The sequence below is a fragment of the Lissotriton helveticus genome, chromosome 11 (assembly GCF_964261635.1).
Source record: "Lissotriton helveticus chromosome 11, aLisHel1.1, whole genome shotgun sequence".
NCBI classification, from domain to species: Eukaryota; Metazoa; Chordata; class Amphibia; order Caudata; family Salamandridae; genus Lissotriton; species Lissotriton helveticus.
In genome coordinates, this window is record NC_136072.1 from 831,571,355 (window position 1) to 831,584,511 (window position 13,157).

General features: G+C 48.5%; 1 protein-coding gene across 3 annotated transcripts in view; it reads right to left on the reverse strand.

Annotated features, from left to right (window-relative positions):
* CIAO1 (cytosolic iron-sulfur assembly component 1) overlaps positions 1-13,157 on the reverse strand; it is a 251,841-nt gene that overhangs the window by 77,516 nt on the left and 161,168 nt on the right. For all 3 annotated transcript variants that reach the window (XM_078667004.1, XM_078667003.1, XM_078667005.1), the window contains exons 3-4: positions 11,964-12,112; positions 11,758-11,869 (exon numbers count right to left, since the gene is read on the reverse strand). In XM_078667004.1, coding sequence (XP_078523130.1) covers positions 11,758-11,869; positions 11,964-12,112 — 261 coding nt within the window. The remainder of the gene's footprint in view (positions 1-11,757; positions 11,870-11,963; positions 12,113-13,157) is intronic.

Sequence of the window (13,157 nt, forward strand, 5' to 3'; positions counted from 1 at the left end):
GGCTCACAGGACGCTACGCTGGAGGAGAATCTCATCTGCCATCCCAAGCTTTGCCACCTGGCCGCACGCAGCACACGCGCCCACTTACAGCACTCGTAAATTACAGGCGGTGCTAAGCGCGGCAGATTGAACCCTCCTCACGCTCGCAGGCTGCCCAAGTGGATAAACGTCCGCACGTCAGAGGAGCGCGCATCAGGCACCGAAGCCCCCATCTTCAGAGTCTTCATTAGGATTCCGGGCGAAAATAAAAACAACTCGCATCCCAGACCCAGCACTGAGAAATATTTAATTTATAGAGAAAGCTCAAAACTGGAGCACAGAACAGAGAAGAAAGTGTGAGTACGAGAAGCGGGGAAGGAGGTTCGGGCAGGAGAAGGGAGAGTAAGGGAGGAGCAAGCGTCAGCCGAGGTGGAGAAAGCTGTAGGTGGGAGATCTAGTGAACGACTGAGGGGTGAAATGGAAAAGAAGCTAGCAGTGAAGACGTAAAGACAGCTCAAAAGGGAGATGTCTGAATGTAAAAGATGTGGCATGGAGAAGGGAGGAGGAGGAGATGTAGGAAGGAGAGAGTAATTGAGGAAAGGATAGGCTAAACAGGAGATGTAGCAACAGTGGAGACCTGGATAACAAGTACTTTGCTGAGGAGCGGGTGGGATGGGGGGGGGGGGGGGGGGAATAGGCCGCAAAGTTGAATGCCATCTATTTCCAATTAACGCGACCGCGAGACAGGCAAATGTAAACAAGCGCAGGCGCGATATTTGGAAACAGATGGTGCTGCTGCTCGCTCCCGAGACACATAGGCTATGGGAGGGGACATTTAAAGATACGGTGGGACATACCTGAGCCTTTGGCCATTTGCGTGCTTTCTATTGTCTAAGCCTTATGCAATGGCCAATGAAATGCGTGGCAGTAAAAGAAATACAAAAAAAACACGAGGAAAAGCTCTGGGAGTTGGAAGTCCTTACAATAAACCTCGCAGAGCAGCGCATGCGCGCTGGCTCAGGCGAGACCTAAAAAGGAAAAAGGACAGCAGGACTTTTCCATTGATGCACCCAGGTTCTGCAACATCATCCATGTATCCATAAGGACCGCCCAAATGATGCTCCAATTAAGGAAAGAGTTGAACACTCATCTCTTTAAGGAACACTACATCACAATACATTAACCATCCACAACTCGGTTTACTCTTCTCTTGCTCGTTGACTTTATGCTGCTAGCAGATGGCCCACTACATATTTCCCCGAAATCATTCAAATATTACTCTTTTTTTTACTACATCGCTCATAAATGTTGTAATGAAGATCACCTTTAAGTAATCAGGTTGTTCCTCGTTAGAAGTGGTTTTAAGTCTCATTGTCAAAGGTTCAAAGAGATAATCCACCTGCAACCATATCTGTAAGTGCAAGGGAAGGTGCTCTACTTTTTCTTGAACTCTAAAGATAACGTGGAAAATTTGCTGTTTCTCCAGCGTCATCCCGGAGTTTTTGCTTTTTGCTGGATCCAATACTTTTTCTGGCTGTATAGCTCTGAGCACTTTACCCCACCTGATCAGTGATGATAACATCTCTGAGCTCCCCTTTTCTACATGGTGAAACTGGCATATTCCTGATCAGCATGTTTAATTTACATACAAGTCTAGTATATGGTACAAAGGGTATCCACAGTCTTAAAATGAAATGTTACTCGTGGATGGCAGTACCCAGTGTGCCACCCACTAAGGTGACAATGCAAGCAAGACTGCAGGCATACCATTTGTAGCCCAACTGCTCCAATTTTAGAATCAATCATTTTTATTGTGTGGTAGTATGGTGGTGAGTACACAGCTTAGCTGCCTACATCAGGGTGCCGGCAGAGCTAAAACTGCTTAGAAATACACAGTATTCAGGTCTAAATCCCGGAGGGCGACCTCGCGAAGAATTCAAGCATTAGTTAATATTTAGTGCACCCAGCAAAAATACCACTTTTATAGGAGATCAACAAAACAAAGAAACAACCCCACCCACCCCAAACCACCCTCCGCATCAGTTCGAGCCCTACTTAAGCGACCTCACCACGGTCGCCTATAACAGTGGTCAATTATCTGGCAACCTTATCTGTGGATGAACCGGGTGGTTCTAATGGAATAAGCTGTACAATTTGCAAATATTTCGGGCACGTTACTTCTCTCATATCTTTGGTAAGAATCTGCAAGTAAGGGGCCCATAACTTCGCAAATTAGTTGCCTTTACTCTCTATGCTAAGCGATAGGCGCTCCATGGCTAAAAGTTGCCAGAGTCGGTGGATCCAGTCTCGTGGTTCAGGGACTGTCAAAGACCCCCATTGCGCTAAGAGCACCTGACTCGCTGCAAGCAATGCCATTGCAATCTGCCTGCCCCTCAGTGACTTCAGCGAGAAGAACTTAGGGAGGGGAAGACCCAGTAGTGTATTTTCAGGAATCCGTGGCAATTTAATCTGGAATGCTGAATCGACTTCATCAATGATCGCTGACCAGTATCGCACCAGTTTCAGGCAATGCCAGAGCAAGTGAACTAGGGTACCAGTTAGGCCACATCCCCGCCAGCAGAGGTCTGTCTTGTACTTGTCCCAACAGTGAATGCGCGCCGGTGTATAATACCAGTAAGTAGCCACTTTATATGCGGATTCCGCTCCTGCTGTGTTGTAAGCAGTGTGATGTGTTCGGTAAAAAATGCGGTCATACTCTTAAAGGGATAAGGGCCTCCCCAGCTCGGTCTCCTTACTTGCGCTTTTGTACGGTGTCCCTTCGGGTGTGTAGTGATCATGGTGTAAAGTTCAGATATGAGTTTGCAATCATCCTTTTTACAAACCAGCCACTTTTCGAAGGAAGTCAGGGGACGGGACATTAGGGCAAAGTTCTCAGCTCGTGTAACCTAGTGTGCGACTTGTGTGTAGTGATAGGCATCAGAAGGCGGTAAATCATAATCTTTACGCAATTGGGTAAAAGGGATCAAGCCCTCAGTATCAAAAAGGGAACCCACTCTCTTGAAACCCTCTTCCCTCCAGCGATGAAAGACCGGGGACGAACGTCCTGGCTGAAAGTCGGGATTATCTACAATAGGGGAAATGGGAGAAGGAAATGTGGTCCAACACTTCGGGCCTGCTAGTCGATCCCACATCTTAAGTGTCGGGGAGGTAACCGGTGATGAGTACAGCCCCCATGCTCTATGTTTGCGAGGGAGCCACAATTCTCGCCATATGTTCTGTCCGGCCACTGATTGGTCCATGATTCCAGTGTTTGCTGGATAGGGGCCTGTTCCATTCAACAATGGAACAAAGGCATGTCGCTTGGTAATAAGCGCCCACCAAAGGGAAGCCTAGCCCTCCCTGTGTTTCTTCGAGGAAGCACTGTGAGCAAGTGAGAGGCGATGTTTCTTATTCTCCCATAGAGACTTATTGAGTAGCCCTTGCAATTTCTGAAGCGTGTCCGGCGGTGGGGTCAATGATAGCATTTGGAAGATGTAAAGGATGCGTGGGAGCACTGTCATCTTCACCGCTGCTATCCTCCCGTACCACGCCAATTTGAGGCACGACCAGGTGCCAGCGCCTTAGTCGTTTGCTCCATCAGCATGGTGTAGTTGAGGGAGACCGTTTTAGCGATGGTCGAGGTTAGTCGAAGGCCCAGGTAAGTAATGTCCGTGGGTGCCCAGTGGAATGCAAAGTCTTACTGTAGATCCAGAACCTCATTCTCTCATATCGAGATATTGAGAATCTGCGACTTTGCGAAGTTAACCTTGAACCCCGCAATGTTCCTAAAAGCAGTAAGCTTAGGGAGCTTACTGCTTTTAGGAACATTGCCGGCCAGCAACGTCAGCCGGGGCTGTGTGAGCAAAAGGATGACATCGTCGGCATACATACTAATTTTATGTGTGTCAGCTCCAAATTTGAGAACCAACGATGTCAGGATTTTCCCGAATTCGCTGAATGAATGCCTCCATATAGAGCGTAAATAAAAGTGGGGATAAGGGACAACCCTGACGCGTTCCCCGGCCGATTGGGAAGAGGACCGATTTACATCCGTTAACCCGCACCGAGGCTGTGGGGGAGGCGTATAAACAACAAACCCATCGGATAAAGTTGGCACCGAATCCATACGCACGCATCACTGCGAACAAGTACTCCCAGTCAACACGATCAAAGGCCTTCTCCGCGACGATCGAGAGTAGAAGGGTCTGTGTTTGCCAGCGATGTTCGAGGTCAATGAGCTGCAACAGTTGTATAGAGTTGTGCCCCCCCCTTGTCGAGTCGGTATAAAACCCGATTGGTCCGGGTCTACGATATTAGCCATAAGGGGGTTAAGGCGTGGAGCTAAAATGCCCGCAAACCATTTTGCATCGATGTTAAGAAGCGAGATTGTTCAGTATGACCCGCATTCTTTGGGACCTTTCCTGGGTTTCAGGATAACAGAAATTGCCGCTTCAGACATAGTAGGCGCCACTTCCCCGGTATCCAGGAAGGAGTTAAAAAGGGAGCCAGCTCTACACAAAATGTTTTATAAAACACGGTCGGGGAGCCATCCGGACCTGGTGACTTAGCTACCTTTAACCTCGAGATCGCCAAAATGACCTCTTCTATGCGAATCTAAATTATCAGCTGAAGATTTGAGTAAGGGAGAAATATCGCAGGAACCCAAATATGTCTCGGGCCGTGCAGGAGGGCATCTCCCTTGGCATAGAGGCGTTGATAAAAATTACAAAAGGAGTCAACGATAAGGGCATCTGTGGTGTGATCCACCCCCTTCTGGTCTCGTATGGAATGAATTGCGGACATCTGCGCTTGCGTTTGTAATCTGTGTGCTAGCATTTTCCCACACTTATCCCCACTGAGGTAGAATTTGTGCCACAGCCTCAGGAGAGCATGCTCAGCCCTATCTAGGTCCAGGTGTTTCAGCATTCGCCGCCGAGTTTCTAATTCCCTCCATACCCTCGGAGCCCCCGTCCGTTTATGGACCGCCTCCAGTTCTCCTACCTCCCTTTCTTATTCTGCGTGTTTCTCTCTGCGTAGGCTCAAAAATGATGCCGCAACCGCGATGGATTTGCCCGCACCACCAACTTCTAAGCCTCCCATACTGCAGCAAGGGGTGTATCCCCCTGATCATTCTTAGAGAAGTAGTGTACTATAGTATCTCGGATCTGCTTGGTGACCTCTTCAGAGTGGAGGAGGGATTCACGGAGTTTCCACTCCGGCGGGGCTGAGCGCGAGCACCGCGCTGGCAGAAGCACTGAAATGAGAGCATGGTCTGAGAGGGAGCTGGGGGTGAAGTCCACGGTGTGCAGGTTGAGGAGAAGAGATGAGGAGGCTAAAAATTGATCAAGGTGCGCATATGTTTTGTGCGTCGAGGAGAAGTAGGTATAGTCGCGCTCGTTTGGGTGCTGTGCACAATCCACAGTCAAACAACCACTGTTTCCCAGCCTGCGAAAGCGCCCCTGTTTGATGTGATCTCTGTCCCGATCTATCCAAATCCGGATCCATTACAACATTTAAGTCCCCTCCGACCAAAAGCGCCAAATCGGGAGAGGCAAGAACCTCGGACAGAGCAAGGCGCAGGAAGGACTCTTGCCTTTCATTAAGTGCATATAAGGACCCTATTGTAAGATGTGCATCCTCCAATTGTACCGCAACCGCTAGTAACCCGCCTTTAACTTCCGCCAATGTGGAAACTACTTTGCATTGAGAACACGCACTGAATAGGATCGCTACTCCATTTTTCTTGGATGGCCCAGATGACCAGAATTGTTGCGGGAAGCGCCTATCCCTCATGCGCCTGGTATCTTTAGCTAGGAGGTGGGTTTCCTGGAGCAAGCAAATATCGCTATCAGCGTTCTCCAAAAGTGAGAGTATTGCAGAGCGTTTTACAGGATTATTCAACCCTCAAACTTTCAGGCTAACAACTTTCAGATCCCTGCCTATCGTAGTGCTGGGAGGGGGGGGGCTAAGTACTCGCGCAAGTCTAAATTACACTAATACAGCAAAGGTTATCCCGTACAGTCTAATCGTCTGCCATTCTTGCCCATGAACTGATGCAGAGCTCCAAAGTAACACCCAAAAAAACTCAACCCCAAACAATGAGAAACAGCTAAGCAGTGAAAGGAAAAGGGGAAAACCAGAAAACATGACAAAAGTTAATCACAGTGATCAATGTCCAAGGGGATGTAGCACATACCCAGTCAGCACCAAGTATTACGTGTCTATCACTCTGATGGTCGGGGAGTGGCGTCACTGCTCACAGTCGGACTGTTTCATCCCTCCGGCGCCAGTTGGTGAACCCAGGTGGATGCCATATCTCGGGAAATCAAGGGGCTGCAGGGCACTCTGTTACTTTGTTACTTGTGTCTAGTTTGCTAGTGGCCATGTCAGGTTTGGAGCTTGGTGTTGGTTTCCCAACCCGCTGCCAGTCTGAGGAGCGCCGTATTCTACGAAGGAGTGGCTTGTCATCCCCTGCCTCGGCAGGGATCCTCTCGAGACCCACGGTGTCATACGCTTCCTCCAAAGACCGAATCTGTAGGAGTTTGCCTTGATATTTGAAGATGGGGCGAAACCGGTGACCCCAGGAATAGGGAATGTTTTTTTCCTCAGAGGTGGTTAGTGATAGGCTTAAATTCTCTGCGTTTCATCAATGTGGAGGTCGCCACATCTTGGAAGAGCGCAGGTTGGTGACCACAGAACGGGACTGGGTTAAGGTCTCGCACCTTACGGAGGATTCTCTCTTTCAGTTGAAAGTCATGGAAACAAACAAGGATATCGGGGGGGGGAGCTTTAGCCCCACGTGGGAGTCCCACTCGATGGACTCGGTCCATTTGAATCTCCTGAACCTCTTCATCCGCGAGGATCTGGTGAAACAGAGCGCTGACGTAGGCACGAAGGTCGTCGCCTTCCTCTTTCTAAGGGACCGCTCGGATCCGGATATTATTACATCTGGAGCGGTTCTCCAGGTCTTCCGCGTGGGCCTGTAGATCAATATTCTGCTCCCGCAGGTGTATCATCTCTTGTTGTAGCTGGTGTAAGTCCTCCTCCCTACCCAGATCGTGCTCCTCCAGAGTCGCCACCCTTTCTCCAATGCTGTCAACATCACGCCAAACCTCTCTCAGGTCCGCCGAGAGCTGGGAGCGCAGTTCCTGAATACCATCCTTGATAGCTGGGAAGAGCTCAACCATGAAAGCCTTAGCCACAGGCGTGTCATCTCCTTCCATTGGTGATGCCCTGGCATCAGGCTGCGATGTCGAGTGCCCGGACATTTTCTGGAGGAGTTCCTTCAGTGATTTTGCTCTTCATCCTCTGGCAGACGACATGGTGGATCAATTAGATCACAGCTCTTTGCACCACCATTCCCACTGCACAACAGGAGAAAACAGTGTACCAAGCCCCACAGCAGCACCGTCCTCACGCTGCCAGGAGTGGGCAACCCAGTCAGAGCACCGTTCGGTTGCAGGATTAGTGGTAGGCGTTGTTTCGCCGCGTGGACTAGCGCCGGCACCCGCAACTCTCCGTGTGCACCGCCCGCCGAGCCGCAGGCCGACCAATATCCCCTCCGGACTGGCACCTCCCCTCAACTCAACTCTGGGTCGAGTCGGGAAGGCTACAGGTCACTATAGCGTGTCGAACGGGCCCGAGGGCACTGCCACCACGCAGCTTCTGGGCTGTACACAGCTAATATGGGAGCTCAACTCAGCACCTCACAGGCCTCAGTTTTCATCAATGAGGGGAGGGGGAGTGTACTACCACTGTCAGCAGCCGGCCTCTCGCAGTCCGGCTCGCGGTCGTCCGCTAGGGTAATCGGCACCCCCCCCCGGATCCTCACAGGGGAAAGAACCGCTCACGCCGCAGCCCTCTCGTGGTGCCAACAGACCCTGCTTATAGAAAGCACCGTCCGCGGACCGGAGTCAGCCCCGCCTGGTCATCTAAACACGACAGACCACACGCTCTTCACCTCCGACCCTCTGTAGGACAGTCAGGACTCACAGCATGCCACACTCGGCGGGAAAAGCACTGCACCCGCTACCTCGTAGAGAAACTGCTGGGATCTCCCACTTTGGCCAACAGTGTCTGCCGATCCACTAGCTGGGCCCAAGGCCGCAGGGCCGCTCCGCGTCCACTAGGCCCCGCAGTCACTGCTACACAACCTCCAGGAGCTGGACGAGGACCGCGTCAGCCCACCAAGTCGCGGGCACCGGGGGGTCTCACGAGGGAAGACACCTCACTCTCCACGGCCCGCAGACACCGGCGATGGCCCCTGCCCACAACTTGCACCGTCCGCCGACCTGCGGCCCGGGTCTAGCTTCGGCAGGCCGCGCCCCACACTCCCGTCTCCACCAGAGCAGCAGTTCAGGGCCACCCCACCGCTCGAGGGCACTTTAACAGAAGTCGGGACCCAAAGAAGTGGGATCGGTCACAAACTACCCATTGGGACCGCCAGGCTCACTATCCCCTCACTATCCCCTGGTTGCAGTGTTCCGCAGGCCCTCAGTCAGGCCGCGGCAGGGAAGCCCAAAATGGCCTTAGCTCCAAATCGCGTCTCGCTGCGATCACGCCAACCGTTTCACAGCTCCGCTCCGCCTCCCGGTCAAGAGTCTGCTATTGAGGCACACCTCTGCTTCCTCTGCCAGGCGATCTTGGCGTGTGACTGCACCGGGGCTCTGTGGTGATCGCAGGCCGCTCCAGGCCCGCCGGGCTGCAGCAACGCCGGGGCCGGAAAGGCCACAGAAAGCAGGAAAGGCCACAGAAGGTTGGAAAAAGAGGCTCGCCGTCTGTATCTGGATGTCTACCCGAGCTGCCACACTCACCGGGAAGCGCAGGTGGGCTCCAGTATGGGTGATAATACATGGCTAATGAGTGGTGGCGCCGGAGGGATAGGAACCCAGGTCCTATCTCGCCGCCATCTTGGCCACGCCCCCCTATGGCTGCAATATTAAACTGCAAATTCCACCTTCCAAAATGACCTCTTTTGACGAGTCAACATCTTCCCTTTGAATATTTAAAGTCACCCTTGTGTAAGTCTTATTGCCCATAAGGCAGGGTGGTGTTTAAAAGTAGCACATGTCAGAATTATATGTTTAACATGTCCTTACAGTGAAAAAGCCTCAAAAGTTATTTTCACATAGGCAAGGATGACTGTTCCATAGGAAAAAACTGGGTTACATTATTACAATTAATAATGCTAATTCTGGTTAGGAAATGGCTAGAAAATAATTAAACATCTACTTGTATTAGTTATTAAACAACCAATTCAATAGTGAAGTTGGATTTTTCATAAATATTAAAGGAAAATATACTTTTAGAAACTTACATTTTCCCTGCATGAAGCCCTCAAAGGCCCATTTGCATTTATCCTCACACTTCTGCTAGCCAGTAATTAGCATTTGAAGAGGTGTGAAAAGTGCTGACAGAGCAAAGAACAAAAGCCTGGAAGTGGGGAGGGATTGTTGTTCCCATCACAGGATGAGCAGAGGGGTTGGGTCCAGGAACTGGATTATTTTCAAAGAGGCCTCCCCTTACAGGAAAATGTTAGCTGACATCTGGACAGGGCCTTTCTTTGTCACCCAAACTAGGTCGGCTTGAACCACAGTGGGCCTCTATTTGACATTAGAGTGCTGTGGTTACAAATAACACTGGGGTCCACCACTAGGGGTGAGAACAGGATGCCAAAACAATTATTGTCCTGGAAAACTCTATGTTGTTCTACCAGACTGCTATCTCGGAGTATATTGTGGCTACAGTGGCTGCCCCAAACTGGATTTTAGTATTAGATGTGGAAAGACAGTAGGACGACCATAGTAGATTCCTCATACACACCTAATCCACAGACCCCAAGTTTAGTGTTGCCAAAGGTTTCCATAATCTTTAAAATGCCCAACGTGGGTAGGGATGGCCCCAGGAATTTTACCCCATTGGTTAGGACATTCTCAGGAGTCATTCCCACCCACTAGCTTGTGCCAGGCAAAACTGTGGCACCTTCAGGTACCCACTTCAGAAACCTCTACACCTGAGGAAGATCAAAAGAGGACAGAATCTGCTAGCTGCAATCTGAGACCTTCTCTCCCTTTTACCCAGGACCAAGAAATTAACACCAAGACCCATAAGGTTGACCTCCTGTTTAGGCTACAGAGAAACAACAAGCTACAAGAGGTTTTTTCCTGCAACTACCCAGCTGACCTGTGGCAACTAGACCTGAACTGGACCCTGCCACCTGGCCTCTTCCTGATACACTCTTATTCTTCAAGTGCTTCCCATGTTGTCCTGGTTGGATTTAGGCAGATTGGGACTTAAAGAACTGTCGCCAGAAGGTAAAATCTTTGACGAGGATGAACCTGGTTTGTGTATCCAGTCGTGCTCCATCATGGTCAGCATCAGATTGTGTCTATGTCCCTCTCTACCTTGGCCATTGGCTATCATTGACAACATATGCCTCTTGGCGCTATTCCTACTTAAACCTTTATAAATTCGTACCTCAAGTTCACCTCATTGGATTTTGTCATTTTGGTGTAATTTTGTTTATTAAATTGTACTCTATTTTTCAAATTTGGTTAGAGATTTTCATTATGTTGCATTTTGACTTGATTACTGTTTTGGCACTACATAAATACTTTACTATATTCCCTAAGTGAAGCCTGTCTGCCCCTTGAAGTAGCTACCAGGAGCTTCAGCTAAGCTTAATTTAGTGACTTTGAGGGTTCACCCTTACAAGGATTGTGATAATTCCTTGAGGTGCTTACTCACCCACACCGAATAATAATCAAATTGCTCATTGTAGTATTAGAGGCAATAATACAGTTAAAAACACGTTTCAGTGCAGATGCAATGCAGGTTTACGCTCTGCATCGTATCATGCAATGTATGCATGGATGTATAGTCCTGTGGCTAGGATCAACTAATAGTTCTTATGACTGAGGTTCATACAATACACCAGATCTTTGCCTAGAGTAATATAGCCTCAAATGAATTTGTTTGTTTTATAATTACATGATGCATCACTGTTCGCTTCAAATCGCTTGCATTTTCTGTTTTCGTATTTGTATTTGTACAAATAAACAACATATTTAATTTCAATCCTTTTTTTGTGTGTGTTAAAAAATAATAATAAACGAGCTACAATGCCATACCAATGGTGATTAATTTGGAATGGGGGTCTAGATGATTATTCCGACCAGCAGCTTGCAATAATAATTTATCTTATCTCAAGTTAATATCCTCCACAACATTACACTGACACAATGTTGTGCCTGTGATACAACCCATCCGAGCTTAAAGCAACGATATAGCCATTCTTTTAAATTAATACTTTGACCAGAGTAAATTACTTTCTTCTTTGGGCTGACATTAAAACCTTCACCTGACTTACATTAATACTTACACCTGGCTCAAATGAATGTGGTCTCACCTTCGTCTGGCGCATACTAACTCCATCTACTGGCTCACATTAATGTCTTCATCTGGCGGACATTAACATCTTCTCTACCCACCTGTTTACAATAATGTCCATCCCTGGATCACTTTATTTTTCTCTAACAGCATAATCTGGTTCAAATCAATCAAATCAATGCTCTCTCCTGGGTCGCTGTACTGCCCTGTCCTGGTTCACGTTGAAGTGTCCTCTCCGGGGTTAAATTAATGCACTCTCTAGTTCAAATTTCTACCAATGCTACACTTGCCATAACAAGGAAACACAGATTTACATAAAACAGAAATAAAAAAAGATAATGTATTTTAAGAAGATTTTTGTTTTCTAGCATTAGTACTCGAAACACTCACCTTCCCACACCCATACGCTTTTGTCGCGGCTGCAGGTGGCCAGCAGGCTGCCTGAGGGGGCCCAGGCCACAGATTTCACCTCATTTTCATGCCCTTCTAGTGTGGTGACGCACTGCCGGAGAGAGGACAATGAAAGTGAAAAGCTATACCTTACAGACGTGACAGATCTCACACTCTTCATGGACGCTACTCAAGAAACTACCCACCTCAAACTCTGACTGGTTCTTCTTCCAGATGCAGGTGGTGGCATCAAAACTTGCTGAGGCCAGATAATTGCCACAAGGTGACCAAGCTACCTTCCTGACGGTCCTCTGGTGACCTTCAGCAAGTACCGACTTACACACCCAGGCATCACCTGTCAAGAAAGATAATAGGGACAGGGCAAAGGTAACATCAGCAGCAGGGAAAGCATATTAGCTGTTGTACAATAATGTATACAAGCATCCAGCAATGTGTCTTGCTTGTTCTATTTTAGCCCAGCTATGCAGACCTCCTCCTGCAGTGCCCACAAGGGCTCTGGGAGTCTCCTCCCAATCTAAGCAGTGCCTGGCAACTGCAGCAGAACCTGTACTGTTCAGAAGTGGTGTGTTGGTGTTAAAGGGCTCCAACGAATAAACCTTGCGCCATCAAAGCCACGCGAGTGCTGTAAAGTGTCCACTTCCTCAGAGAACTGCCCTCTTAGTGTGCGCTTTTTCCGAAAATGCCAAGAGTGTGTCAAAGGACTCTAGCAATGCTTATCAGTGCTATAGGGCTCTTGAAGTTTGAGCTTCCAAGTGGATAACTCTGGCATAGAACCCCATCCAAGAGGGCTTCCTCCAACAATACCCTGAGAGGGCTTTGGGGGCTTAAACAGTGCAGGATCTCTCCAGTAATTTGCGCTTACTACTATGTGACTTCTGTGGTGAGAATTTCTTACAGCAATTCCTCACCACCAAAAGCACACCAGCAGCAGTTAGTCTGATAAGCTACTTCATCGAAGTTATTAAAAGTAAATCTATGGGAAACCAGTATCCTCCTGTTGCATTCTGTTGTACATTTCATTCTGCCTTGCCCTTTCTCCTTGTTTTCCCTCTCTGGATCTGCTGCCTGGAATGTATGATGCGTGCCTGCATCTTACATCCTGGGTTCCAGATTCCAGACCAACTGTATCACAAGACCTGTACCTGAACCTGTTAAGATGTGCTGTGCTTCAACTCTTGCTATTATATTAAAACTTTCATGAAAGTCAACTTTAATCTGCCTTGGATCTTTTTACTGGCGACGAGGTAAACCCTACTATTTCTGCCACCATCCTTGGAGCACAGGAGCAGAAAATTTTAATTTTTGGAACCAATTTACAAAGGAGGAAACCTGGGATACATCAGTTTGTCATCCTTGACAACACCAAATATTACTGAAAC